General features: G+C 47.0%; 1 protein-coding gene across 1 annotated transcript; it reads left to right on the plus strand.

The window, feature by feature from the left end:
- The first annotated feature begins 460 nt into the window (after window positions 1–460).
- On the plus strand, window positions 461–24,288 carry ILDR1 (immunoglobulin like domain containing receptor 1). Its single transcript, XM_074974071.1, has 8 exons — window positions 461–579; window positions 5,753–5,923; window positions 7,335–7,484; window positions 8,384–8,503; window positions 8,659–8,805; window positions 14,481–14,612; window positions 16,503–17,332; window positions 18,374–24,288. Exons 1-8 carry the CDS (start codon window positions 525–527, stop codon window positions 18,413–18,415), a joined length of 1,647 nt encoding a protein of 548 aa, XP_074830172.1. The 5' UTR covers window positions 461–524; the 3' UTR covers window positions 18,416–24,288.
- The last annotated feature ends 446 nt before the right edge of the window (window positions 24,289–24,734 follow it).

The following is a 24,734-nucleotide window of genomic DNA, read 5'->3' on the forward strand; positions in this document are numbered from 1 at the left end:
ATTGTCAGTGTCAAAAGGGTGCGACATAGGAGCACATGCTAAGAGACTGGTGTTTATTTCCAGTAGCTCCTGTGCCCCTCTGTATTGTAACTCAGCCCTGTGATGAGAATGGATTTGCCTGCTGGACTTTTTAAGGGAACTGTGAGGGGGGCTGAGGGAGGAGTCTCCCCGGCTGTCAGGCAGGGGAGTGACTCTGGTTTGTTTGTGAGGGAAGGCAGGTGGCAATGAGAGAGGGAGAAGAGGAGGGGTTTGACCAGTGAGCGGGGAGGGATCACCACCTGTAGGGCTCGTGTATGGCAGCGGGGAGACGAAGGGACAGGAACAGGAACAGCAGGTGGAGGAGAAAGGCAGTGGGGGAAGGGCGGTCAGTCCCCGGGGGAGCTGGCAGAGAGCCGCCGAGGGCAGTGGGGCGGAGGCGGAAGGAGGCACAGGTGGGAGTGGGGGAGCGGTCTCGGGGTTGGGAGCGAGGCGGAGCGCTGGGGTGGCTGGGGCTGTCGCGGTGACCCTCCGGGGAAGGCGGCGCCATGGCCCGGAGCTGGCGGTGGCTGCAGGGGCTGGTCCTCACCTGGCTCCCCATAGGTAAGTGGGGGGAGCGGGCTGCAGCCGGGTCGGGCTCAGCGGGAGCCGCGGCCGCACAGGGGCCCGCCCCGAGTCCTCTGGGCCCGGGGGGCGGCTCATCAGCGGAGTCCTCCCCTGCTGGGGTCTCTGATTCCCCTCCCCGCAAGTACTTGGACTCTTGCTCCTCCCTTTCCTGGAGCAGTTCTGGGGCGGGGGGGTCTCCTCCCTGGGGTTCATGCATCTCTGGAGAAGGGACAGCTGGGCGCCCACGGGGCGGGGAGGGGGAGATGCTGGGGCTCAGTGGCTAGCCTGGGTGCTTTGCTATCCACGTGCCCCCTGCCAGCAGGGAGCAGCCTTGTCCCTAAAGCCCCTTGTGGTGGGAGGGGGGTGAGTTCCCTGGGAAAAGGGGCGAATGGGGCTGGGCTGCTTTGCAGCCTCCCTTGTGGTTTCACAAAGGGTGACAGTGCTGTAAAGATGGCCAGACATCCAGAAAAGGAGGCTTCGACAGACAGGGCTCCTCTCCTGAGAAATCGCTGCTCCCAGCCCTGACCCGTTTCCTGCTGGCTGGAGATATTGACTGTAGCATTCTTACTGGGTTGCTGGACAGTCACTGGGTGATTCAAAGATGGCCTCATGATTTTATTAAAGACCCTGTATTCATAGGGAGCCAGTGTACAGAGCAGAATACAGAGTTGTGTGTGCTCATTGATTGTCTTGTCTGAGAGAGAGACTGCTATATGATTGTGACGTTCCCCTGGTGTTATCTGGACCGGTGATCTGCTAGATCACTCCAATCCTTGACTCTGGGAGCCAGCCTTACCCTGCTCCACTGTCAGAACCCCCACTCCTGGGCTGTTCACGCACAGCCTCTGGCATGTAAGCTGCTCCTTGGATTGTGCAACCAAATGACACTAGCCAATGTCTCCAGCCCCAGACACAACCCTAGGAACCTCCGTCTTGCAGTGTCCAGTTATGCCCGCTGGATGCTGCAAGTTTATATGAGTTCGTCAATTTAACAAAGAAATTGATCTGTACCAGGCTTGTTATCCCAAGGGGAGTCTCTGATGTGCTTCAAACCAAATGCATTGCTTCAGGTAGAATAAACAAACAGATTTATTAAGTACAAATATAGATTTTAAGTGATAGGCAAAAAGTCAGAGTGGTTACCAAAAGAAAATATAAGCACACAGTCTAAACTCTCAATCCTATTAGACTGGGTAACATCTAGATTAAGCAATTTTTTCTCACCACACTGGATATTGCAGTCCTTTGGCCCAGGTTTGAGGAACAAACCTGTATATTAATCTCCTCTGTTGCAGTCTTGTCTTCTCAGTGTCTTAGTTGCTTGCAGCGAAGGTGGGGGCAGGAGAAGGACCCAGTATGTGTCCATTCTGTCTGTTTTATACCCTTAGTCCATGTGCTTGGGGAGCACAAATCCAGGCATGTCTAGGGGGCATTGCTGAGTCTCTGCAAGCAAGGTTGAGCAATTCCCCTTGTGGGGCCTCATGCAGGTGAGTTATTGCATTGTAGCTCCCTTGCTGGACAATGGCTGTTGATGGGTTGTTTGATACCCTACCAGGGCGTTGGTTACTTTCCTTGCTGTTGCCTCCGGGGAGCTAATATCTGGCTGATTCCCCAATTTACAGCATATTTTAGTGATCACCATACAACACAATTCTCATAACTTCGTATGCATTAAAGATACACATATGTGGATAGAGAAATGACTTTCAGCAGATTATAACCTTTCCCCTGATACCTTACAAGGCATGCTTTATATGTAATATCACAATTATATGAAAAAGAGGAATGTGGGGGTTACAGTACACTCCCCAAGGTATAGAATGTCACAGTGATGTTCTAGCTAAAATTTCCATCTGATAGTCGCAGGTGAGACCCCAGTAAAATGCACTGCAGTGGTTCAGCCTGGATGTGACAAAGCATGGATTACCACGATTAGGTCTGTATCTGAGAGGAAGAGGCTATTTCCTGGCCAGCCAAAGATGGGGAAAAAAAAGTTATTTCTGATGACCATTACTATGTTTTGGGTCATAGGAGTAGCAACTGTTCCCATAAGAATTCCAAGACTTTGTGCAGCAGTGGCAAACAGAGGTCAGATTTCCCTAATTAGAGGGTGTGGTTTATCTAAGGACTTCTCTCTGCCAGCATCGCCCCTACTTCATCTCTGTTAATCCTGAACCAGTTGACTTTCCTCCAAGTATTGCTTTCATTCTAATATTGAGGCACCAAAGTAATGCCATTGTCTGTCTGCTCCTGAGGAGCAGAAAACCTAGTTGTGGGTGGCACCTTAGCCCTTAGCATCTTGCAATCTCCTTCATGGCTTGACAAAGGTCTTGGACAGAAGAAGAGATGAGGTGAGATCAGGCCTTTGGGAAGAAAGGGTGTTCATTGTGACCATCTCCAACCTATCTGAAAGGAATGAACGAAGCCTTCTTAAGGTTTGTACACACTAGCACTTACTTTGATATAACTTAAGTTGCTCAGGGGTGTGGAAAAGCCCCCTCCCCCAGCAATGTAAATTATGCTGACTTAAGCGCCAGTGTGGACAGCGCTTTGTTGGTGGGAGAAGCTCTCTTACCAACCTAGGAACCGCTTGGGGCGGTGGAGTAATTATGCTGACAGGAGAGCTCTCTCCAGTTGGCATAGAGAATCTGCACTAGCAGTGCTACAGTGGCACGGCTACATCAGTACTGCTGTAGCAATTCTAGTGTAGACTAGCCCATCAACCCCTGGAAGTTCTTGCGGGTGAACTAGTAGTACCCTGTGGCTAGCTGTTGAAATCAGCCAGTACTTCTATCAGTATCAGCATGGACATTTGGTCTGGGCATACAGCTGTAAGGAGATGGATCAGCCAGTGCAATCATTGCTGTCTCCCTGCCATATTCAGCTTTGAAGCCTGACTGGGACTGATACAGAATTTTCATAGAGGTCAGATGCTGCTGGAAGTGGTGTGGCATTAACTTCCCAGTAACTTTAGCAAGGATGAAAAGTTACAGACGGGGAGTTAGTCTGCAAGTTCATTTGTGCCCAGTAATGGCTTCTTGAGAATGACCTAAACTATCACATGTTTTACGGTGACAGTTAGTTTCCACTCTTGGAGGCAGACGCTGATGAACTTGATCAGAAGTAGGACCAAGTATTCTTCATTTGATTTCACCAGTCTTCAAGGGCAATGCCATTTCACCAATGAATATGAGATCTGAGGCTTCAGTCACTAAAAATCTAGCAAGTGTTCAGTCTGATGTTCTCTTCCAGGCAGGGAGAGAGACAGCAACTCCTGTAACCTACTCACTGGCCTATAAAGTCGAGGGATTCTTTATCTAGCTCTGCAACTGACTGTGTAACCTTTGGTGAGACAGTTAGCTCAATGTTTCAGAAGTGCAGCACACCTGCAAGTCCTATCTATTTCCATGGGAACTTCTTGCATCTTTGAAAACCAGGATACGTGCCTTTGTGCTTCAGTGTCCCCCTATGTAAAATGGAGATAATAACATTGACCCATCTTTGTAAAGAGCTTTGAGGTCCATAGATAAAATGGACTATATGAATTCTAGGTACTATTTTATTCCTGCCTGAGAGACACTGTTAGAAATAGTTTATGGGAATGGGTTGCTTTGATTTGAACCTGAAAGGGGATATGCCCCTGAGCCTCTAAGGGTCTAATCAGCTCAAGATTTGCCAGGTACAGCAGTATCTTTGCTGCCAAAAAGACTGGGGAAGTGGGTTTACAGTGAGAACACTGGCAATATGGGATTATGGAGGAGCTCTTCAAAGATGCAATGGAAGTTAGATGGCTAGCTCACAATGACTTTCTGCTGGAGTAGGGCAGTTAGGTATCCTTTGCCTTTGAAGATCTCTCCATAAACCCATTTCATCCCACCCTTGCCATATCCTGTCCTGTGTGTGCTACTCTCCCCTTCAGCAGTGTTTGTATTGGGTTATCTAAGGGTGCTGGTGATATCTTTGTTATTATTAATGAAAAGCACACCCTTTTGTGTTATCTTATTTACCCTTGATAAGGGAATGCTGGAGTGTGACTGAGCTAACGTACTGTTTATTGAAACCTTTAAACCTTGTGGGGGCCAGTGGGAGCCCCGATCGGATCGATTGGCGGAACCTGCGGATGCGGCAGGTAAACAAACCGGCCCGGCCCGGCCCGCCCCGCCCCGCCAGGGGCTTTCACTGAACAAGCGGCGTCCCAAGTTTGGGAAACACTGATTTAAAGAATTGATGTTTACATGAATGTGTAGAACCACAGATGCCGTGCTCATTAGGCTAACAAGTCTAAGGCCATGCTAACTTATGTCTGCATATAGCAACCTCAGTAATTACATCGCTTGTGCATATCTACACTTTGCTCCTTGTGTCGGTGGTGCGCGTCCTCACCAGGAGCACTTGCATCAATTCTACTGTCAGCGTAGGGAATTGTGGGACAGCTCCTGAAAGCCAGTAAAATGCAGCGTCTACACTGACACTGTGTTGACCTATCTACATTGACCTTGACTCTACGCGTCTCATGGAGGTGGAGTTATAAGTTGGTGTAGTGGGGCAGTTCTGTTGGCAGGAGCCAGATTTTAGTGTAGACACATACGTAGTTAGGTCGACGTAGGTTGATACAAGGCAGCTTAATTATAGTGTAGACCAGGCCTAACAGCTCCTACTTGTACTTCAGGGCACAGTATGGAGACAGGACTAGATGCCTCTTGAGGTCCCTTCTAGTCCTACACTTCTGTGATTCTATGGTTACCATGCTCATTCAGGATGACATTTTCTTCCCATGGGATAATGATGCATAGAAATGCTTTTATAGGATGCATATTGCATTCTTTGAAGCAATCGGTCCTGGCCATTGTCTGACAAGAAACCAGACTAGATGGACTAATGTGTATGCTATGGGTCAGAGATGGGGACTGGGAATTGGAACTTCGGAGTTCTACCCTGGCTTCGCTACTGACTCCCTGTGTGACCCTGGGCAAATTTCCTTATCTGTAAAATGGCTATGATGATACTTCATTTGAAGGGTTTTGAGCCTTCCCTTAGTGTAGCGCTTGTGAAAGGCTAGGAGTGAAAGTTGCTATAGAAGGGCAAGGTGGCAGTGCTGCTACTGCCGAATGGCAGCTCTTATGCAACGTCCATTCCCACTGGCTGGTGCTTCTTGTGTTCTCTCCTGCAGGCTGCCTCTCCCTGCTTGTGATAGTGCAGGATATTGAGCGATACACCACCTTATTTGCTTCTGTGATCCTCAAGTGTGACTACAGCACTTCAGCACAGCTGCAGGATATAGTGGTGACATGGCGCTTCAAATCCTTCTGCAAGGACCCCATCTTTGACTACTACTCTGCCTGTGAGTGCTGTACTCCTCCCCAGAGCCTCAACAATGGGGAGGAAGGAGGAGACTCATTGGGGGGCATTGACCCTGTATTGCCCACAAACCAAACAGTATGGTAGTATTTCCCGCAGGCTCTGGGCTGGGGGAACTTGCGGCAGGGATTGTCACTGAGGGGAGTGAAGGCTTTAAGATTCCACCTCTATAGAAGTTCTGGCCAATAGCAGCCCATCCTCCTCCTCATTGCATCATCACTGGTGTGCATGGAACCCAGAGCTCTGCCTTTGTATGGTCAGAAACAAAGGCCCTGTGGGCAGTGGCAATGGGCAGCAAACGGACTTTATAGCTGAAATCTCCTGCCTCCATGGGGTCAGGAATGAAGGCTCACATGGTCACAGCTGGCCAGCAGTGACCAGGTATTATAATTTAAGGGGATTGGAGGAAATGGAGCAAATGCCTACTTTTGGGGGGCATGAGTCATAGCATACTAGTGCCTGTGATGGCCTCTCTTGATTAAGTATCTTGTGTGTGGTCCTTTGGACTGACTTTACAGACATGCAGAACAGCGAACCTTTAACATCTGCTCTCCTTCTCCTCCCCTTGATGTGATTACAAGGGAATACCCGTTGTGGCTTAAAGAGGGTTAAAGTTGGTGGCTGTATGTACATATGATTTACCTCCCTTCCATATGCCTCCCCAAGTCTCAGCTCACCAGACACCTGGAAATTGAGGATTATGCTGCTAGCTTGCTCTCGTGAATAAATCACATTCTCCCTCATCCTCTGATAATTCCACTGGATCCACTGTCCATCTCCGGACTCTAGATTCCATTAGTGCCTACAACGTGCTAGACTCTGTCCATGTACACAGAAAGACACAGTCCTTTCCCCATTCACGAGACAAGCAACATGCAAAAGGTGGGGAAAAGGGAGACAATCTGTACAACTCTATTCACCTCAAAACTCTATTTAAGAAACTAATTTTTTTTTAAATGGTTGAGATTTGTTCCGCTTGTCCCATAGGCTGCATATCTTTGGTCACCTCGTGGTTCCCTCTACACATTGAGAACTGGCCTCCTTTCTGCTCCTCTCTGCCATCTTCATCACTGTGGGAGCAAGAGCCTTCTCCTCTGCAGCTTCTGCGTTCTCGAAGTCTCTCTGCCTCACTGACTTTCCATCTCCTTTCACTTTCTAACTCCGTAAAAGATTTTGTCCTCCCTGCTTTGCAGTATGCTTTGTATTAAAGACTCAACACACTTTACTTTGTATAATCACATATTCACTCACACCCAGATACAAGGGATTAGTCACACAATTTGTCAGTAAGGGACTCCCTGCCCTTTCTGAGGTGATAGCATTTGGGGTTTCAGATCAGGGCTTGACTCAAATCCTTGCTGTGATCTAAGTTGTGTTTAATGGCTTATTTGTAGCCTACCAGGCTGGGTTAGCTCTTGGCCAGGACCCATCCAATGACTGTAATGACAACCAGCGAGTGGTGCGCATCGTCATTCAGAGACGTGGACAGAACGAGCCTGTGCTAGGCATAGAGTACAGACAGCGCAAGATCACCATCCAGAATCGTAAGTAACCACTGGGGAGGAGAAAAGGCATGAATCCAATAACTACCCAACGTTCTGCCTGTCATCGCTTCCCAAAACGTGAATCTGGTCAACTCTATCTGTGACTTACAGATGCTATGAGCAAGGCCTGCAGCCAGATTCCTATTGAATGTCACCACTGGAGGATGTTTGCAGTTCCACAAGCTAAAGCTGAGATAAGGGCACTTGGATATCATGCAATCACACAAGCTGAGCTCCACAGGGGTTAGGAAAGAATTCTGCACCATATGTGGCAAGTGACCAGGTGCATTATATGGAGTTCACTTTCCTCTGAAGCAAGGTAGTAGCTACAGCCAGACTTGGGTTACTAGACTGATGTGGTGTGATCAGGAGGTAGGATACCAGACTTAATGCATCAATGACCTGTCCTGATGTGGACAGGTGGTGTGATATTGGATTCAATCTGATATGATAAATCCTAGGGATATTTTTCTTACTGTGCAATAACATGCTCTGATGTGGCTGACTGATTTTCCTCTGGGAAATAGGATGACTCCTTGTTAGGAGGAGAGAAAGAAGTGAAAGATAGAGGGATGTGTACAGTGTAAAGGTTTCATCATATTTTGCAGAGGACAGGGTGATGTAGTGTACTATTTGTAAGTAAGGCTATCCTCCAGTGGCTGAGTCCACAAAAGGGATAAAGGACCTGCTGCTGCAGCTGACAGAGGGAGCTCTTGGTTAGCTCGAGTGGCAGTCCTGTATAATTTGCAGATGAAAAACCAGGGTTCTAGCTCCCCAACAGAGGAAGGAGAGGTGGTGCAGCACCTGTCTGTGATCGGTAGCACAGGAATTTGTTACACTGGGGTCTGAGAGCAGTGCCAGTCCCAAAGTGCCCTCTGCTCACTGTTTTTCTTCCCTAGGGGCAGACCTTGTGATCAGTGAGGTGATGTGGTGGGACCATGGAGTCTACTACTGTGCTGTTGAGGCTCCAGGAGACACTGCAGGCGACCCAGACAAAGAGGTTAAGCTCGTTGTTCTGCGTAAGTGCCAGCGCTCTGTTTTTCCACCCACCTGTAAATCTCTCCTGTCATTCTCTTTTCTCTCTCACCTAAAAGTCTCGGGGAGATGCTCAGTATCTACCTGCAGCAACATACAGTCGGGGTCTCTTAATTACTCTGCTCCTCCTCCTCCTCAGATTGGCTCACGGTGATCTTCATCGTTCTTGGTGCCCTCCTCCTCCTCATGCTGATCGGGGTGTGCTGGTGCCAGTGCTGCCCCCAACACTGCTGCTGCCATGTCCGTTGCGCCTGTTGCCCAACCCGCTGCTGCTGCAATGAGGAAGGTGAGGCACAAATGGGGCGTGTATATCCCACGTACTACAGCTTCCACAGATACGGAACATGTCTCGCATGACTCAGTGTATGGGGAAAGCAGGGCTTTTTAGCAGCAAGCTAGCCTGTGACATTTCTCTGGCTAATGTTACCCTCAGAACAACATTTCTAAGATGAGAGATTGGAGTCTAGAAAACATGGTCCCCATCCCCTCTCTCCCTCTTTGTCCCAGGTCCAAAGGAAGCAACCCCCACCTCATGTCTCTCTCCTCCCCCCTTACACCATTTTCCTCACATGGCTACCTAAGTGTCATTTCTTCCCTATCCCACTGCAGTTCTTCCACCCCAGCAGCTGAGGTAGGCAGGGACTGCCTTGTCCCAGGCATCATGGTAGAGACCCTGCCCTTAGGCTCATTGAGAGAGCTACAATCCTTAAAGTGAGGTTCTGCTCCAAAAAGTAGCTTTGTAAAAGCTGAATGTTTGTGTGTCACTATGGCTAGCTCTAAACTGCTACAATTTACAACTAGGGCCAGATTACCCCATCTCTGAGCCTTAGATAAACAGACACTTCTGCTTGAGTGTGGAGGGGAGGCCCTGGGGCGGGAGGGGGTTGTGTGTTTGGAGAGCAAGCCCTTGTGATGTAGTGTGGGAGGTCAAACCCACTGCCTGCAGCGGTGGCTCCTGTCCCACAGGGCAGGGCCTGGATCCCTGCTCCGAGCATTGCAACCTGGCACAGGGGGTTGCAGCGCCACTTAGGTTTGGCCCAGCTTGGGTGGCCCGGGGCAGAGGTCAACTTTTTTGTTTGTTCCTCCTCCTTCTTTCTCTGATTCCTTGATTGTAATTTGTGCTCTTCTCCAGTCCTCTCCATTCTTCCGTACTTTTCCCTCAACTACATGCTGGGATTTATGCATGTAGAAACCCTCCAAGTAATTCTTCCTTTTCTGCCTCTTTTCTGAGGTCCTTTTCGCTGTTGCTCTGCTCCATTGCTCCCTGACCCAATTCCTTTTGGTCTTTATTATTATTTTTGAACATCCAGAAAGCTACTTGTCTCCTCCCAAAGCAAACAAAGAATGGGATGCTAGAGGCATCTCAAAGTAAGTTCCTGGGATAACAGGACGTTATATGGAAAAACTGGGACTGTCCCAGTACAGCCAGAACAAAGCTCCTTAGACACACACATTCCTACACATACAGTATCTTTGTTTGCGTAGGCCACTAGAGGGCGGCCCACACCATCTGAAGCAAGAAAAGCTGCCGCTGATGTCCAGGTAAAGATGAAGGACTTGGATTTTGAATCTCTTATGGTATGTCTACAATACACAGCAGTGGCGTGTAGGGGTACCTGTAGCTACATGCCACAGTGTAAACAGGTTGCATCCACACTGTGGTGGGTAGCCACATATGTCAGTGAAAAGCTATGGCAGAGGGGAGCAGCCAGAGCTTTTCCCCGCTGACTCCTCACTGCCACAGCCTTTCCCTGTGGTGAGAAAAGGCTCCTACAGCTTGACACTACACTGCTAAAAGTCCCAGTGTAGACATGGGAGGTATTGCTTGGGCATGTAGAGTCATAGGGTGCATAGCCACAGGATTCAGGCATGGCTTACTCTACTCATCTAAGCAGTACCTCATAAATTACACTGCTATTTAGACCTGTGTTAGGGGGGCATGCATCATACATACTCTATACACCTCCATAAGGAGTGTGCAGTGCAGATGTGCCCTTACTGATGCTGGTTTTGATTTTGGTAACAAAACCAGGTGGGTTTATCTTGGTTGGGGTTTGCATTATATAAACACAATGCCCAGTGGACCAAATTCATCCCTAGTGTAAACAGGTGTCGGTGCAGTGGAAAGTTCTGGGATAAACTTATTGGTATAGACCAGGGGGGACCTGTGTGTTACTCTCTCCTGTCAGCAGCTTTTCCTTTTCAAGCCCCTGCCACTCCTTTGGTCTGTAAAATAGGAGTTCAGCAGGTGTGCAGAAAAGTGTAATCAGCCTAAGAGAGTTAGGCTATTTTACCACTGTGACAGGTTGTCTTCCTCCCCCCTCACTTTTCTGGGGTGCCACCTGATGCACTGGGGTCCACTGAGCTCCCCCGACCCACCAGCCTGGGTTCTCTTACACTGTGCTGCTGTGACCGGCTCTCAAGCTCCCTTCCAGCCCACGCACAGCTGCAGGAACACACGCACACATGCTGAGATTAGCTCTGTATGGGAAAGCTTAATTTGGGAATTGCCTAACACTCAAGTGCCCATCCCCTCTGGAATACAAACCCAAAATTTGTATTGTCTTGTGCTGCACGGAAAACTGTACAGCGTAAGCTCATGAAATTCATAGAATCATAGAAGGTTAGGGTTGGAAGGGACCTCAGGAGGTCATCTAATTCAACCCCCTGCTTGAAGCAGGACCAATCCCCAGTTTTTGCCCCAGATCCTTAAATGGCCCCCTCAAGGTTTGAACTCACAACCCTGGGTTTAGCAGGCCAATGCTCAAATCACTGAGCTATCCCTCCCCCCAAATGTGGAGGAAGTTATGTACATCTTTTTGCCCCCTAGTTATGAATTACACAAACTGGATTTAGAATAAACAAAACGAGTTTATTAAGTACAAGAGGTATATTCTAAGTGATAAGGGATAGCAAACAGATCAAAGCAGATTACTGAACAAAATAAACACGCAAACTAAGCTTAATGCACAAAAGAAATTGGTTACAAGTAGTAATTTCTCACCCTAAATGTTGTTTTAGGTAGGTTACAGAGTTTCTGCAGCTTAAAGTTCCAGATATTCCTTTTCACAGGCCAGACCCCTTTCTCTGCCTGGGACCCAGTCCTTCTTCCCCATATCAGTCTTAGGTGTTTTCAGCAGTCCTCCTGGGTGGGGATTCCGTGAAGAACCAGCAACCTTGATTAACTAGCTCCCCAGACTTAAATAGGATTTACATATGGCGGGAATCCTTTGTTTCCCAGTTTGATCCCCACCCCCTCCTAGTGGAAAAATACCAGCTGTCCAAGATGGAATCCAGTACCAGGTGACATGATCACATGATCCTTCAGTGCCAAAGCAACCCATGAGACAAGGTTTATTTGCAATGTCCACAGGAAGGAACTTCAGAAAGATGGGAGATCAGCATCTTCAAAGACCCATGGTCTTTCCTAATGGCCCATCCAGGCTCATTGCATAGCGTCTGGTGGGCATTCCCTAGGCGTAAACACAGTTGTAATTGTTACATAGTCAATATTCCTAATTTCAGATACAGAAATGATACATATATACAAATAGTATAATCATATTCAATCATAACCTTTCCAATGATACCTCACATGCCTTATCTTTCACAAAACATATCATAGTTATGCTATAATCATATTATAGCCATATTTCGATGAAGAATATGGGGCGTAGTGTCACAACCAGAGGCGCCAACTTCCCCTCTTTCCTGTGGGTGCTCGACCCCTGCCCTGCCTTTTCCCACCCCACCCCGCCCCCGTTCCAAACCCTTCCCCAAAGTCCCCACCCCAACTACACCCCCTCCCTGCCCCTATTCCAACTCCTTCCCCAAATCTCCGCCCCAGCCCCACCTCTTCCCCAGCTCCTCCCCTGAGCGCACCATGTTCCCGCTCCTCCCACTCCCTCTTGGAGCATGCTAACGCTGCCAAACAGCTGTTTGGTGGCAGCCGGGCGGGAAGTGCTGGGAGGTAGGTGGAGGAGCAGGGAGGAGGAGGAGGTGGGGCGGGGAGTGAGGGGAGCTTGGCTGCCAGTGGATGCAGAGCACCCACTAATTTTTCCCCGTGGGTGCTCCAGGGTTGGAGCACCCACGGAGTCGGCACCTATGGTCACAACCACTTGTACCATTTTCCTACCCACTCACACTAACCCTTCTCATTGTTGAATTTGGCTCAGTGTCTGTAAAACCTTTGGAAGATGAAAAGCAAATTCTTGCAATAGCCCTGTGAGATCTTTCAGGTAGAGGAACAAGGTAACCGGGCCTTGCCCAAGTCCACACAGGGTGTGAATGTGGGAGCTGGGATTGCTGTGAATACTTGGCTCTTACCAAGTGCTTTTCCTCACTAGCTCTTAAAGTGCTTCACAAAGGAGGTCTGTATCATTATCCCCATTTGACAGATGAGGAAATGGAGGCACTGAGATAAATGACTTCCCTGAGTTCACCCAGCAGGTCATTAGCAGAGCAGGGAATAGAATCTAGGTCTCCTGAGTTTCCAGGCCAGTGCTCTATTAGGCTGCACTGCTCTGAAGAGAAACCAATCAGGATTAGAACTCCGTAGTTATTGACTTCCTAGCCTGTTGCTCAGGTGGGTGGATGGGTGAGGTGAAGGTTGTGTGTGGTTTGGGGATCCCCCAATTTACAAAGAACAAGTGCTTTCACTCTAGGTGGCTTGTTAGATTAAGGAAAACAGCAATGAGAGAACAAATATAAGATCTCCATTATTTGTTTTAGTATCAACAACATGCAGAGTGCTGCACAAAACGTGAAATGAAAAAAGTCCCTGCCCCAGAGAGCTTACTCTGCCCTAAGCTGACGAGGACAGAGAAGACACAATTTGTTGTTGTGCGTGGACTCACTTTTTATGGGTGTCCATAGAAGAAGTGAGTCTTCAGGAGGAACTTGCATGGGGAGTGTGTGGTGGTTGGCACACCGATACGGGGCGGGAAGCATTCTACATATCAGAGGCAGTATGGAGTGGGAGAAGGTGAAAAGGATTTTGAGACTGGCATCTTTGGTGAAGCACAGGAGTTGGAGTGGCAGGGGGAATACAGTGAGCGGAAAGATCAGTAGAGTAGACCAGAGCCAAGTTTGTAGCACTTTCACAGTGAGAACAAGAAGTTTAAACTTGGGAGGGAAGAAATTCAAAGTTGGGGATGACATGGTCAAACTGGTGAGCAAGGAAGATAATTTTAGCTGCAATACTGTGCATCGATTGGAAGGGTACAATATTGTACAGGTGTTGGATCAGCCAGAGAGCAGGAGATTGGAGTAATCCAGACAGGAGCTGGACAGAGCATGACTGAGTGCCTTAGCTCTGAGGCCAGAGGAAGGGATGGCTTTGGAGATACATCGTGGAAGATGAAATGGCAGGATTTGGACAGTCTGTATGGATGAGGCAAACGACAGCAAGGAGTCTACTGTGACTCGCCATCACTAAACCAGCTGTAATTTTAGGCAAAAAGGAGGTTGGAAGTGTTGTCAGCAATGATGGGGAATGGAGGTGTTAAAGACGGATTACGAGGAAGAAGGAAGTAAAGTGCCTCTCTCACTGTGTGCAAATCTCCATCTTGAACTGCTTCACAGCCCTGCCCCTAGTGAAAAAACAGCTCGACCCTTTACATTTAAAGGTGCATTACATAATGGAACCATACCTCACAAGGGAACTCTTTTCCAGCTACCTTAGGTGGTTTTGCACCCCAGCAGAATTCCTCTGTTTCCATTTCTAGCAACTGCTCTAGACCTTCTCTTCTTTCCTGGGTCATGCTCGTTATGCTGGAACCTCCCTGTCTCTGTTTCAACTTTGTCCCAAGCCAAAGAGAGCCCTTCATGTGGTTGATCTCCAGTAATTCTCTATTGCTCACACCCACATGCTGCCATATACCAAGCAAAGTTTGTATCAAGAGCGATGGGCAGGCAGTGTCCCTGAGAAGAGATGCTGTAACTGTGTCTCTTCTTGCCTAGCCCTGGAACGACATCGGTTCGTGAAGCAGGCTCGGACACTCATGCCATGGATGACACACTACCCATTCTATGTGGGAGGTGACGGGAACTCCCAACTCTCTTCTTACCAGCTGAACCCATTGCTGCAAAAAGGTGAGCCCTTGGGTATCCGTGCAGGGAGAGTAAGGTTGGCACTTGAGTCTGTAACTCCTTGGAGCCTACTAACTTGGCTGTGCTTCCTCAGCCACAGTGGCGATGAGATGTTCCTACTATGACTCAGTTATATTGTACCGTAGGGTAAGAGGGGATCCAGTCTCTCCGCCCTGGAGAGGGCGCTACAGGGGTTATGCTGTTCATAGTCAACTCCTTATAGTCAAAACTGACACACAATGAGTAGAAGGCAATTCGTTTATGCTGCTACCAGTCTGTATAAATGACTGAGGACAAATGATCCTCCATACCTCTATTACATCTATCAAAGAAACAAGGGAGGATTCATGTTGAGCTTAATTCTTCCCTGTTGTTGGTTCCTTATGTCCATTTCCAGGCCCTCCCTCCCCCTACCTCCCTCAAAAAAGTAGTCAAAGTTGTAAATGAATATCAGTAACTTAAGGAAAAGGTTAAAAGACTGTTGTACAGAGATGAAGATTAGCAAACCAGAGTAGGATTTCTGATAGGAAAACTTTAAAAAAGCAAACACTGGAAAATAGGGAAATGCAGCATGATGTTTTCCCAAACAACTTTAACTCTACCCTTGTTTGCCATCAACCTGAAACAAGTTTTGTAATACTGTCCTGACAGTTGCACAGCATGCATCTTCAGATTTAGCTCTCGTGATTTCAGGATGTATTATAAACTGCTTATATGCTTATTGCTGGAAGACCTCCTAATCAGTGATCTCTTACAACTAACTGATATCGCCCACTATGCTTCTGTGCATGCTGTCTTTGTACAGCTAGTCAGCTAGTTCCGATAGTTGCTGACATCTTAAGCTCCATTTTCCTGGCCCAACTGTACATCTTGGTCTTGTCTACACTACAGGGGGAGATCCATCTAAGTTACGCAACTTCAGCTACGTGAATAATGTAGCTGCAGTCGACGTACTTAGATCTACTTACCACGGGGTCCACACTACACGATGTTGACGGGAGATGCTCTCCCGTCGACTCCCCTTGCGCTTCTCGTTCAGGTGGAGTACAGGAGTCGACGGGAGAGCAATCTGCGGTCTATTTAGCGGGTCTTACTAGACCTGCTAAGTCGACCACCAATGCATCAATCGCTGCATATCGATCCCCGGTAAGTGTAGACAAGGCCTTATACTCATTCTGTCTGAAAGTAAATGAGTTTGAGACTGAGCCACCAAGGCTGGCATGGTTTAAGATGTGGTACTCTGACGCTTATCTATGACACATGTCTGTTCGGACAGTTCACACTGGCAGAGGACAGGGGCAGAGTTAAGGTTGTTTGGAATACCATAAGTCTGTGTGTTTTCGTACTTCTCAACACTGTTGCTCTTAAGTTTTCCCTTATATTATAGTTCATTAGTTTGCTACTCTTTATGCTAATCTTCAAAGTACTTGTTTTCCTTCATAGTATTAAGGTCACAAGTATGAATCAATTCCAGCTTCAAGAAATTTTGCATGTGAATTTACATTTGGCTTTTGACGAAGTTGGCAGGGGAAATGAACTGGTGTTCCAGCCATACAGAACAATTTGTTCTTTTTCAAGCAGATACATTAGAAGAACGCCTCCTGAACTGACATTCCTGGTTTGCTGGATGACCCTGTGACCTATCACCTCTAAGTTCCCCAGAACACTCCAGCCCACTACTAGCTTGGCTTCGGTCCTAGCTGCATGTGATGTTGGGGTTGGGTGGCTTTGCAGGGACCCCTTTGCCTAGCAGGCAGAGAGGGGAGAAAGTATCTGGTAGCTTAGTTGGGCTTCTTTTTGACTCAGGGGAGCCAATTTGCTCATTAGCAGGGATGGGGATGTCTACTTATTGCCTCGCCCTGACTGCTACTCTCTCTTGTCCCCTATCCTTAGATGTCTCTCTGCAGAGCAGCCTCCCACTGGTGCATTCACAGGGCCAGCTGCCCCCGCAAAACAACGTCCTGGACTATCTGGAGTCTGAGATCCAAAACCTCAACCTATCCCAGCCCCTGCTACCCTCCCACCACTTTGGGACCAACCAGCATCCCAGCGTGCTTTCCTCCCTGAGCTCAGAGATTGTGGAGCGCAGGGTAATCCAGCTGCCTCCCATCACTGAGCTCATCCCATCCTCACAGAGGAGCAGTAGCTTGTCACAGCTGCAGCGAGCTGGCCATGCTGCAGAATCCTGGGGCTCCACAATAGAGGATGAGAGGGAGGACCGGAGAAGATGCCAGCCCTTGAATGGAGATTCTCTCTCCAGCTTTGATCAGGAATCCTGGGACAAGGGGCGAGACCAGCCTCCTCAGAGGCAGAGGGAGGGCAGCTATGAGGGCAGGCACCGGAGTTCCAGGCGGGATGTATCGCCCACACACCGGCCAGACCACGGTAGGTATGGTGGCATCTTCTACCCTGAGGAGGCCAGGGAGCACTCAGGCCGCCGTTTCAACCCCAGGCAGCAGCCTTTGGAGAGGCAAAGGTATCAAAGCTCCAACAGAAAGGGCAGCAATTCAGAGCAGCGGGGGCGCCAGCATCGCAGCTATTCTCCTCCGTCATGGCGAGAGTCGTGGAGCTCGGCAGAAGAGCACAGTCGCTTCCAGGGGAACAATAGGCAACGCCACCGTCGCTCCCCAGGCTGGCCAGACGACAAGCCACCCAGTTACCGCTCATTGGAAATTATCCCAGCCAAGGACAGCAAACACAGAAGCAGTGTGGGACAGCAGTCGGTGAGTCAGAGTTCCTCACTGCTCTCTCTGATGGGAACGGTTAGTCCCTCTGTGTGTGGGAGAATGGGTGTCAAATGTGCACTGGAGCCTGATGTATGTCAAGGTGGGTGGGGGTTAGGTGCAAAATGTCCCACACAGCTTGGTTGAGGGAGGTGCTGAATTCTCCCCCATCGCATGCACACACAGCATAGTTATGGTGTGTCGGAATAGGAGGGGTATCAAATTGTTCCGCTGACTCACAGCCTTGGGAAGGGGTGTCTGTCGCCCCAGGGCACAGGGGTGTTTTGTTTTGTTTTTTTTAAACTTCGATTAGTTCCATTTTTAAAAAATTTCAGTTGGCTTGTTACTTCTATAAGTCTCCACTATTTAAGAAAATTAACATTAATAATTTTGTAAGGAGCAAAATATACCTTTATAAATACCTGTATCTAATATGGCCAAAACTTTCAGACTTGAGCACCTAAAGTTAGGCACCTAAGTCCGTATTTAGGTTCCTAAACTAGTGGCCTGATTTTCAGAGGTGCTGAGCAGTTAGTGCCAAGTCTGCTGCAGATACCTGGACTGAGAACTGAACTCGCTTCACACTGGACAGGGATTAGCTGAGAACAATTTTTGGGAGCTATCAACCTGGGGCAGTATTTGACCTAGCAATGCAGGGGCAAAATTCCCAACCTCTGAGTTATCCAGCCCACCACCTATGTTGCCTGATTTCTTTTTTTTTTTTTTAATACATCCCAATTTTTAGGAGGTGTGGGGAAACAAGTGACCTCCAAGTCCCTCAGATGTAGGATCTTAAAACAGAGGGCTCTTGTCAAAAGGGTCATGCCCCACAGCAATGTGGTATTCCCTTTCTCTCTCCTGTCAGAGCTACAAAGATAGATTTCTCTAAAGGAAACCCAGATCCAATTCTAACTCTGTTGCTGGTACAAAGGTCCTTGCTGCTTTGCTACGGAGTAGGGTAGGGAGACATGCTTTCTACGTTATCCCCACACTTGTGATTCTCTCTCTCTTTTTTTTTTTTTTTTTAATTTTCTCCTGCAGGAAAAAGGAAGTTCCCGCAGTGGAAAAAGCGTGGTCATTTAACATCATGGTGAAAGGACTGAAACTCCTAAAGGTTCTGCTTTGGGGCTCCCTTTTGCCCTCCCAGTGTGTAATTTCTGACTGAACAGGAGACCTGCAACAACTGGATAAAGTAAAATGTAGTGGAGACCAGTGAGGAAACTGTGCATAGGAGGCCAGGAGATCAGTGGCTTTTTAACCTCTAAAAACCTTCTTATTTCTTCCTTACTCTAGAGATTTTGGTTTCAAACAGACCATGGTTGTTGCAAGTGGTCCCTTTGAGAGTAGAGTTTCTGGTGGCACTGAACAAATAGCATGTCCTCCCTCTCTGACTTTGAATCTCACCAAATGTTGTGCATGTGGCCCTGAGATTCAGCACCAAACATTAGAATGTTTGCCTTGATTAACAAGTGGTGGTTTCCTTTTGCCTCAGTGAGTTTCTGTCATACAGCCCTAGATGAAACTGTCAAGTAAACAATTCGCTGTGCGCTAAAGGAAGCGTCAGAATGCTACATGCACACGTGAATCTAAGTGCACTCTCTACAAGAGCGCATGGCCACTTCTGTGCTTGGAAAAAGCCTGAATATTGCCGGTGCTTCCAGTTTATATTGACAGATACCTTAATAAGGACATGGAGAGGCTCTGCCTGGCCACTTGACCCAGACTCTAGTGTATTCATGAGTTCAAAGTACTAATCTACAAGGTTCTGTTATCATAGATTGATGCTGTTTTCGGAGGCTGAGCTATGGTTAACTGCCATCCTGGCAACAGTGGGCCTGATTTTCAAAGGTACCAAGCTCATGCTCATTTTAAGTCAATGGGAGCTTGGTGAAACCCTATCACCTCCAAAAATGATGATCTCTGTGGATATTTTTTTTGAGGAATCAACCCTTTCCCCAACATCTCACGTGCTCTGCTTTCCTTCTTGGCCTCTGTCCTCCTGAGGTGCGTGTATGGGGAAAATGGGCTCTAGGAGATGAGTCTTGTCCCCTGCTTTGCTATTGCCCTTCTGACATGCTGTTAGGGAGCTGATCTTTATCCTGAACACTGCATTTTTCCTAAACTTGTTGCTCAACAGATCTGTGGTTTGGTTACTATTGGATTAAGGTGCCTGCCTATAAATTACCCTGTAACTAAAAGCAAAGAGAGAATTTCCTTTGGAAACCAATTGCAATAGGCAGAATAGCAGGTCAGTCTGTTTTTTCTTGGCTGGAAGAGACGAGACAAAAGAATCCTTTTCTCTGGATGTTGAGATAAGAGGCTTCTGATCACCATGGTAAAGCTGCTCTCTAAAGGCACTTTGTGAACTGCTGACACTAGGGTTCAGCTCTTTGTGTGAAGCTTTGGGAATGGCGTGTATATTATTTTGTAATTCGCAACACCTAAAGGTTGGTCAAGACCTATTCTTACTTCATCCAGTCCATTTCCCAGCTGGCACAGGATTGCTCTCTACAGGACATTTTAAAACGATCAGTGGAGTGCCTGCCACTTCCTTTGGAAAACTAGCTTCCAGGATTGATTTTTGAAAATGACCCTTCCTTGCACTCTTGTGGGGAACCACCCTCTGGAATTCATATAAAGTGCTTTGTCTCCCTCCCTAGGGCTGTGTGTATGCCAGATAAATGAACTCCTGGATGGTGCAAGTATTAATGGAGTAGTGTTACCACACTAGGTGTGTTCTTTGTGCTTGTGGTTTTTCCCTTTGCTCACATTTGGGCAGTACTGCAATGTCATGGTAGCAGTGCTTTCTCTGGGTGTCCTATCCCACAGTTCCCAGCACTGCTGCCTGAAGCAGTGGCTGCGAGTGGATTCTGAAAAGCTGTCTGGTAACCTAGGGCTGCTGTGAAAGAAGTCAAATTCCCACAATTCCCTGGGAACTAGTGCCATTTCTTAGTTCTTCTCTCAAACTTGGGGCCAAGGATGAACATCCAGCTCCCTCTTACTGCTCTATAAGAGGGTTGTTTTTTTCTGGATTATCCTGAAACGGTTGGAGACCAAGGCCAACAGCTGATGGAACATCTTACGTAATGGCCACCATCTTGGCCAGCACAGCAGGGATTGAAACAGGGACCATTAGAGCTAAAAGCTTGAGATCCAGATCCAGGCTGTACAGCAGGAGACTAACAAACTCACCTCTTCTGTGGATTGGGGGATGTGTAACTTGCATGGACTACTAAATCACACGTGCCCCACACCTGGAATAGCTGGCTCCATACAGAACTTGAGGATGATGCTCCCAGCTCCAGTGTTGCTTCTAGGTCTGTTCCACGGTCGCATATCTGTGTAACCAAGTTCATCTTGAGACCTGTGATGGATGCAGCAGGGAATGTCTAATTTTATGTTAGAGAAGACTTTTCTGTATTTCCATTGTGAGCTAGCCCCAACATTGCAGCAACCAGAATGTAAGGTTCTGGCTCCATTCCCCATGGAAAAGAGAGGCAATTGCTCTGTGGAATCTGGCTACCTTGGATGGATCTGTGAAAATTTTTATTTAAAAATGAGATTTTAATGATGTGGTGGTGGTAGTGGTACTTATGTAATTTGAATGGTTTTAATACATTTCTCTGTGTGTGGCTGGCTAATGATTTTGTATTCGTTGTGAAGAGTTGATGGACAACTGAACTGATATTAAAGAACAGCATTGTTGCCCCTTCTTCCCACATCAGTATCCCATTCTGAGGGTATGTCTACACTTAAACCACTACAGCGGCCCACCTGGAACACTGCAGCTTTGCCACTGTCTACACTGCATCAGGAGGGGTTCTCCCGTCGGCATAGGTAATCCACCTCCCCAAGATGTCTTCTGTCAACCTAGCACTGTCTACACTGGGGGTTAAGTCAGCACAGTTATGTCTCTCAGGGATATGGATTTTTCACACCCATGAGAGGTGTAGCTATGCCTTTGTAAGTTCCCTGTATAGACCAGTCCTGGCACTCAGCATTGCCCCTCTGCTGAGCAGAAGCAGATGTCTGGGGCTGAGCAGGTTGACTTTCCAGGGAGGAAAAATCAGTAGTATGGATTCTGGGTATATTCAGTGTAACTTGCTTTATCTACATGCACCCTAGTTCTGAAATGAGATGGTCAAACAGCATGCAGGATAATCCCTTCTCTTCTTCCTACTATCTCAGCCCAGACCAGTGCCCGGCTCCCAAGGAGCAACTGTGCCCCATAAACGGATTCTAATCAGAGCCCAAGGCAGATAGTAAACTCCTGCTTTTTGCACAGCTACTTCTTTCCCCGAAAGCTGCCTCTTCACAAAATCTTGTATAACTCCAGCCTAACACAGCATGTCTTCCCAAGAGACAAAACTTGTTTGCACGCTAAGGGCTGGCCTAAACTGAAAAGTTGCATCAGCATAACTACGTCTCTCAGGAGTGTGAAAAATCCACACTCCTGAGAGACAGAGTTAAGATGACCTATACCTTGCTGTAAACAGCTAGGTCAACAGAATAATTTTGTTGACCTATCTACCTCTCCCAGAGGGAGTAGCTTACCTAGATTTGAGCAATGGGAGAACCCCTTCTATTGCTACAGTAAGTGTCCACACTGAAGCACTACAGTCATGCAGCTGTGTTGCTGTAGCATTTCAAGTGTAGACCTTGTGTCCTGTGGAAAAAGGACATGAAGGTTATGTGTAACAGTGCTATTTGATGATGACTGCCAGAATGGTATGATTGTATTAATGACACATCTTGGGGCACCAGGAAGTGAGCTCTCTTCTTCCCTTTCCCCACGAGCTCTGTAGTAGAGCTGAAGAAATTATTTGTGAATAGTTCATTAATGCTTGTTTTGACCATGTTTGGGCCCCTATTTTTCACTTTTTGATAACATTCACATGAGCTAAATTCTGCTTGTATGAATGTTTTTGGGAAAACTAATTTCAAACCTGTAGCTGAAACATTTAATTTTGTGATTAAATGGTGGACAGTAGTAGTTTAGATTATCCAGTTGGGGACTGGAAACAATACTATGTGGTTTAGATAACAAAACATGCAGCTCAAATATTAAATACTCTTACTCGCATGGAATGGAGTCAGAGAAATCCACAGACTGCAGTTTGTTTACACAAAAGTTTCTGTCAGGGTTCCCTCCCCACTCTGAACTCTGGGGTACAGATGTGGGGACCCGCATGAAAGACCCCCTAAGCTTATTTCTACCAACTTAGGCTAAAAACTTCCCCAAGGCACAAATCTGTCCTTGTCCTGGGATGGTACTGCTGCCGCCACCAAGTGAGTTAGACAAAGATTCAGGAAAAGGACCACTTGGAGTTCCTGTTTCCCCAAAATATCTCTTCAAGCCCCTTCACCCCCTTTCCTGGGGAGACTTGAGAATAATGTACCAACCAAATAGGTAAACAAGGTGAGCACAGACCAGACCACTGGGTTTTTAGGACACTAAAAACTAATCAGGTTCTTAAAAGCAGAACTTTATTATAAAGAAAAAAGTAAAAGAAGCACCTCTGTAAAATCAGGATGGAAGGTAATTTTACAGGGTAATAAGATTTAAAACAGAGGATTCCCCTCTAGGCAAAACTTCAAAGTTACAAAAAACAGGAAAAAAACCTCCCTCTTAGCATAGGGAAAATTCACAAGCTAAAACAAAAGATAATCTAACGCCTTTCCCAGCTTTACTTACAATTTTTGTAATTTTAGATGCTTATTTCAGACAGGGTTTTAGCAGATGTTTTTTTCCTGCCCTGGCCCCTCTCTGTTCCAAGAGAGAATTAAAACAAAGAGCACAAACAAAACCTTTTCCACCCTCCCCCAGATCTGGAAGTATCTTCTTTCCCCATTGGTCCTTCTGGTCAGGTTGCAACTAGGTTAATGGAACTGATTAGCCCCTTCCAGGTAAAGGAGGGATTTTTATGATCGTTACAAATAATTACAAAGAGCAAACAAATTCACAAGTCAATGAGCTTGTGTATAGGTGGTAAACTGGATAAATTCATTTCCAGTTGCTGATTCAGTTCTAGTCTCTGTGGATCTTGTTGAACAGTCAAAGGAATATCCCTTGCAAACAAGAAAATTTCTGTATCAATAGAGATAAAATGGGTGCGAAGTGATTATGCTATAACGAGACCCTTTCTTGGGGGTAATGAGTATGCCTGAACCTCCCATTGCAAGCTCTCCTGGTCTGCAGGGCAGGCAGATATTGATCCTGGCAACTGTTTTCCACTCATTGCTATAGAGCCATGAGTGGTATAAAATCTTCTGTTCTCACTGAACAAGAATGGACCTATGTGCCTGGCTATCTTATGCATTTGTAGAGCTCCTATTGCTGCAGTAGGTAGACCCCATTCCAAGACTGGAGGCCCAAGGGGCTGCTTTTTGTGCAATCGCTGAGTTCAAACAAAGTAAACAATCACATATAGACTGTTGGCAATCGAGCAACCCATAACTGACAGTGCAAAAAGGCCCAGGAACAATCTTAGAGCTTGTCTTCATTGCAGGGGTAACTTGTGCTCACTCAGCTCAAGTGAGAGTGGCCACACAGCAAAATAACTCTCAAACAGCACAGTGTGTTTGTGGTAGCAGCACAGTGTAGCTATGTCTCCATTGCATTATTAGACCCAGCAGCACTTGAGCTTCTACCCACACCCCCGACGGGCCAGCTAACGTGAGTTTAAAGCGCCAGTTAACCTGAGCTAGAGATTTTTGCATGTGCGTGGGAGTCAAGGTGGGGCAACATTCAAATTATCTTGAGCTAATGCTGCAGTGAAGACGAGCCCTTTTGTAGTTCTGCATCTTGTTTAATCTCTAGAATGTGCCTTGTACTATTTTTCTACAATGTCATTCCACTATGCCAGCTGTACAATGAAAAGCCAGATGGTAACTGATGTTTGTATGTTTTGTTTTTTGAGTGATTGTCAAATGTATGATTAAAATAAATGAGAACTTCTAGCCATTTGTATCTGTGGTCTATCCTTACTACTTAGACCAAGAAATGTAATCAAATGCTTAAAGCAGAAGAATGGGAATCAGAAAATCTCTGTTCTAAGAATGACTCTTGAACTAACCTTATCATTAGAGCTGCTTGGAACATGTTATCTCTCCTTCCCCCTAGAAAATTTTGACTTTTTGTCAAAATGAGAAAAATCAGGGGGTTGGCCAGAATTTTTCAGTTTTCAAATGAAAAACAGAAATTTTTCAGGGAAAGCAGACACTTAGACCCAGATCCACAAATGCTTTTCCCATTACTCCTATTGAAGTGCCAAATTCCCGATGAAATCAATACCTTTGAGGACACGGGCCTTGGTTTTGTTGTAAATGCAATCTCCATCAAGAAATAATTTTGACGGAGAATTTTATGACCAGCCCTACTCAAATTACAGGACTTTAATCC

The sequence above is a fragment of the Natator depressus genome, chromosome 1 (assembly GCF_965152275.1).
Source record: "Natator depressus isolate rNatDep1 chromosome 1, rNatDep2.hap1, whole genome shotgun sequence".
Classification (NCBI taxonomy): Eukaryota; Metazoa; Chordata; order Testudines; family Cheloniidae; genus Natator; species Natator depressus.

Excerpts from the sequence above, each read along its gene's own strand:
- ILDR1 (XM_074974071.1), top strand. The coding sequence starts at position 525 with ATGGCCCGGAGCTGGCGGTGGCTGCAGGGGCTGGTCCTCACCTGGCTC. Across the intron at positions 5,924-7,334 it reads CTTTGACTACTACTCTGCCT|CCTACCAGGCTGGGTTAGCT; the intron begins GTGAGTGCTGTA and ends GCTTATTTGTAG. Across the intron at positions 7,485-8,383 it reads CAAGATCACCATCCAGAATC|GGGCAGACCTTGTGATCAGT; the intron begins GTAAGTAACCAC and ends TTTCTTCCCTAG.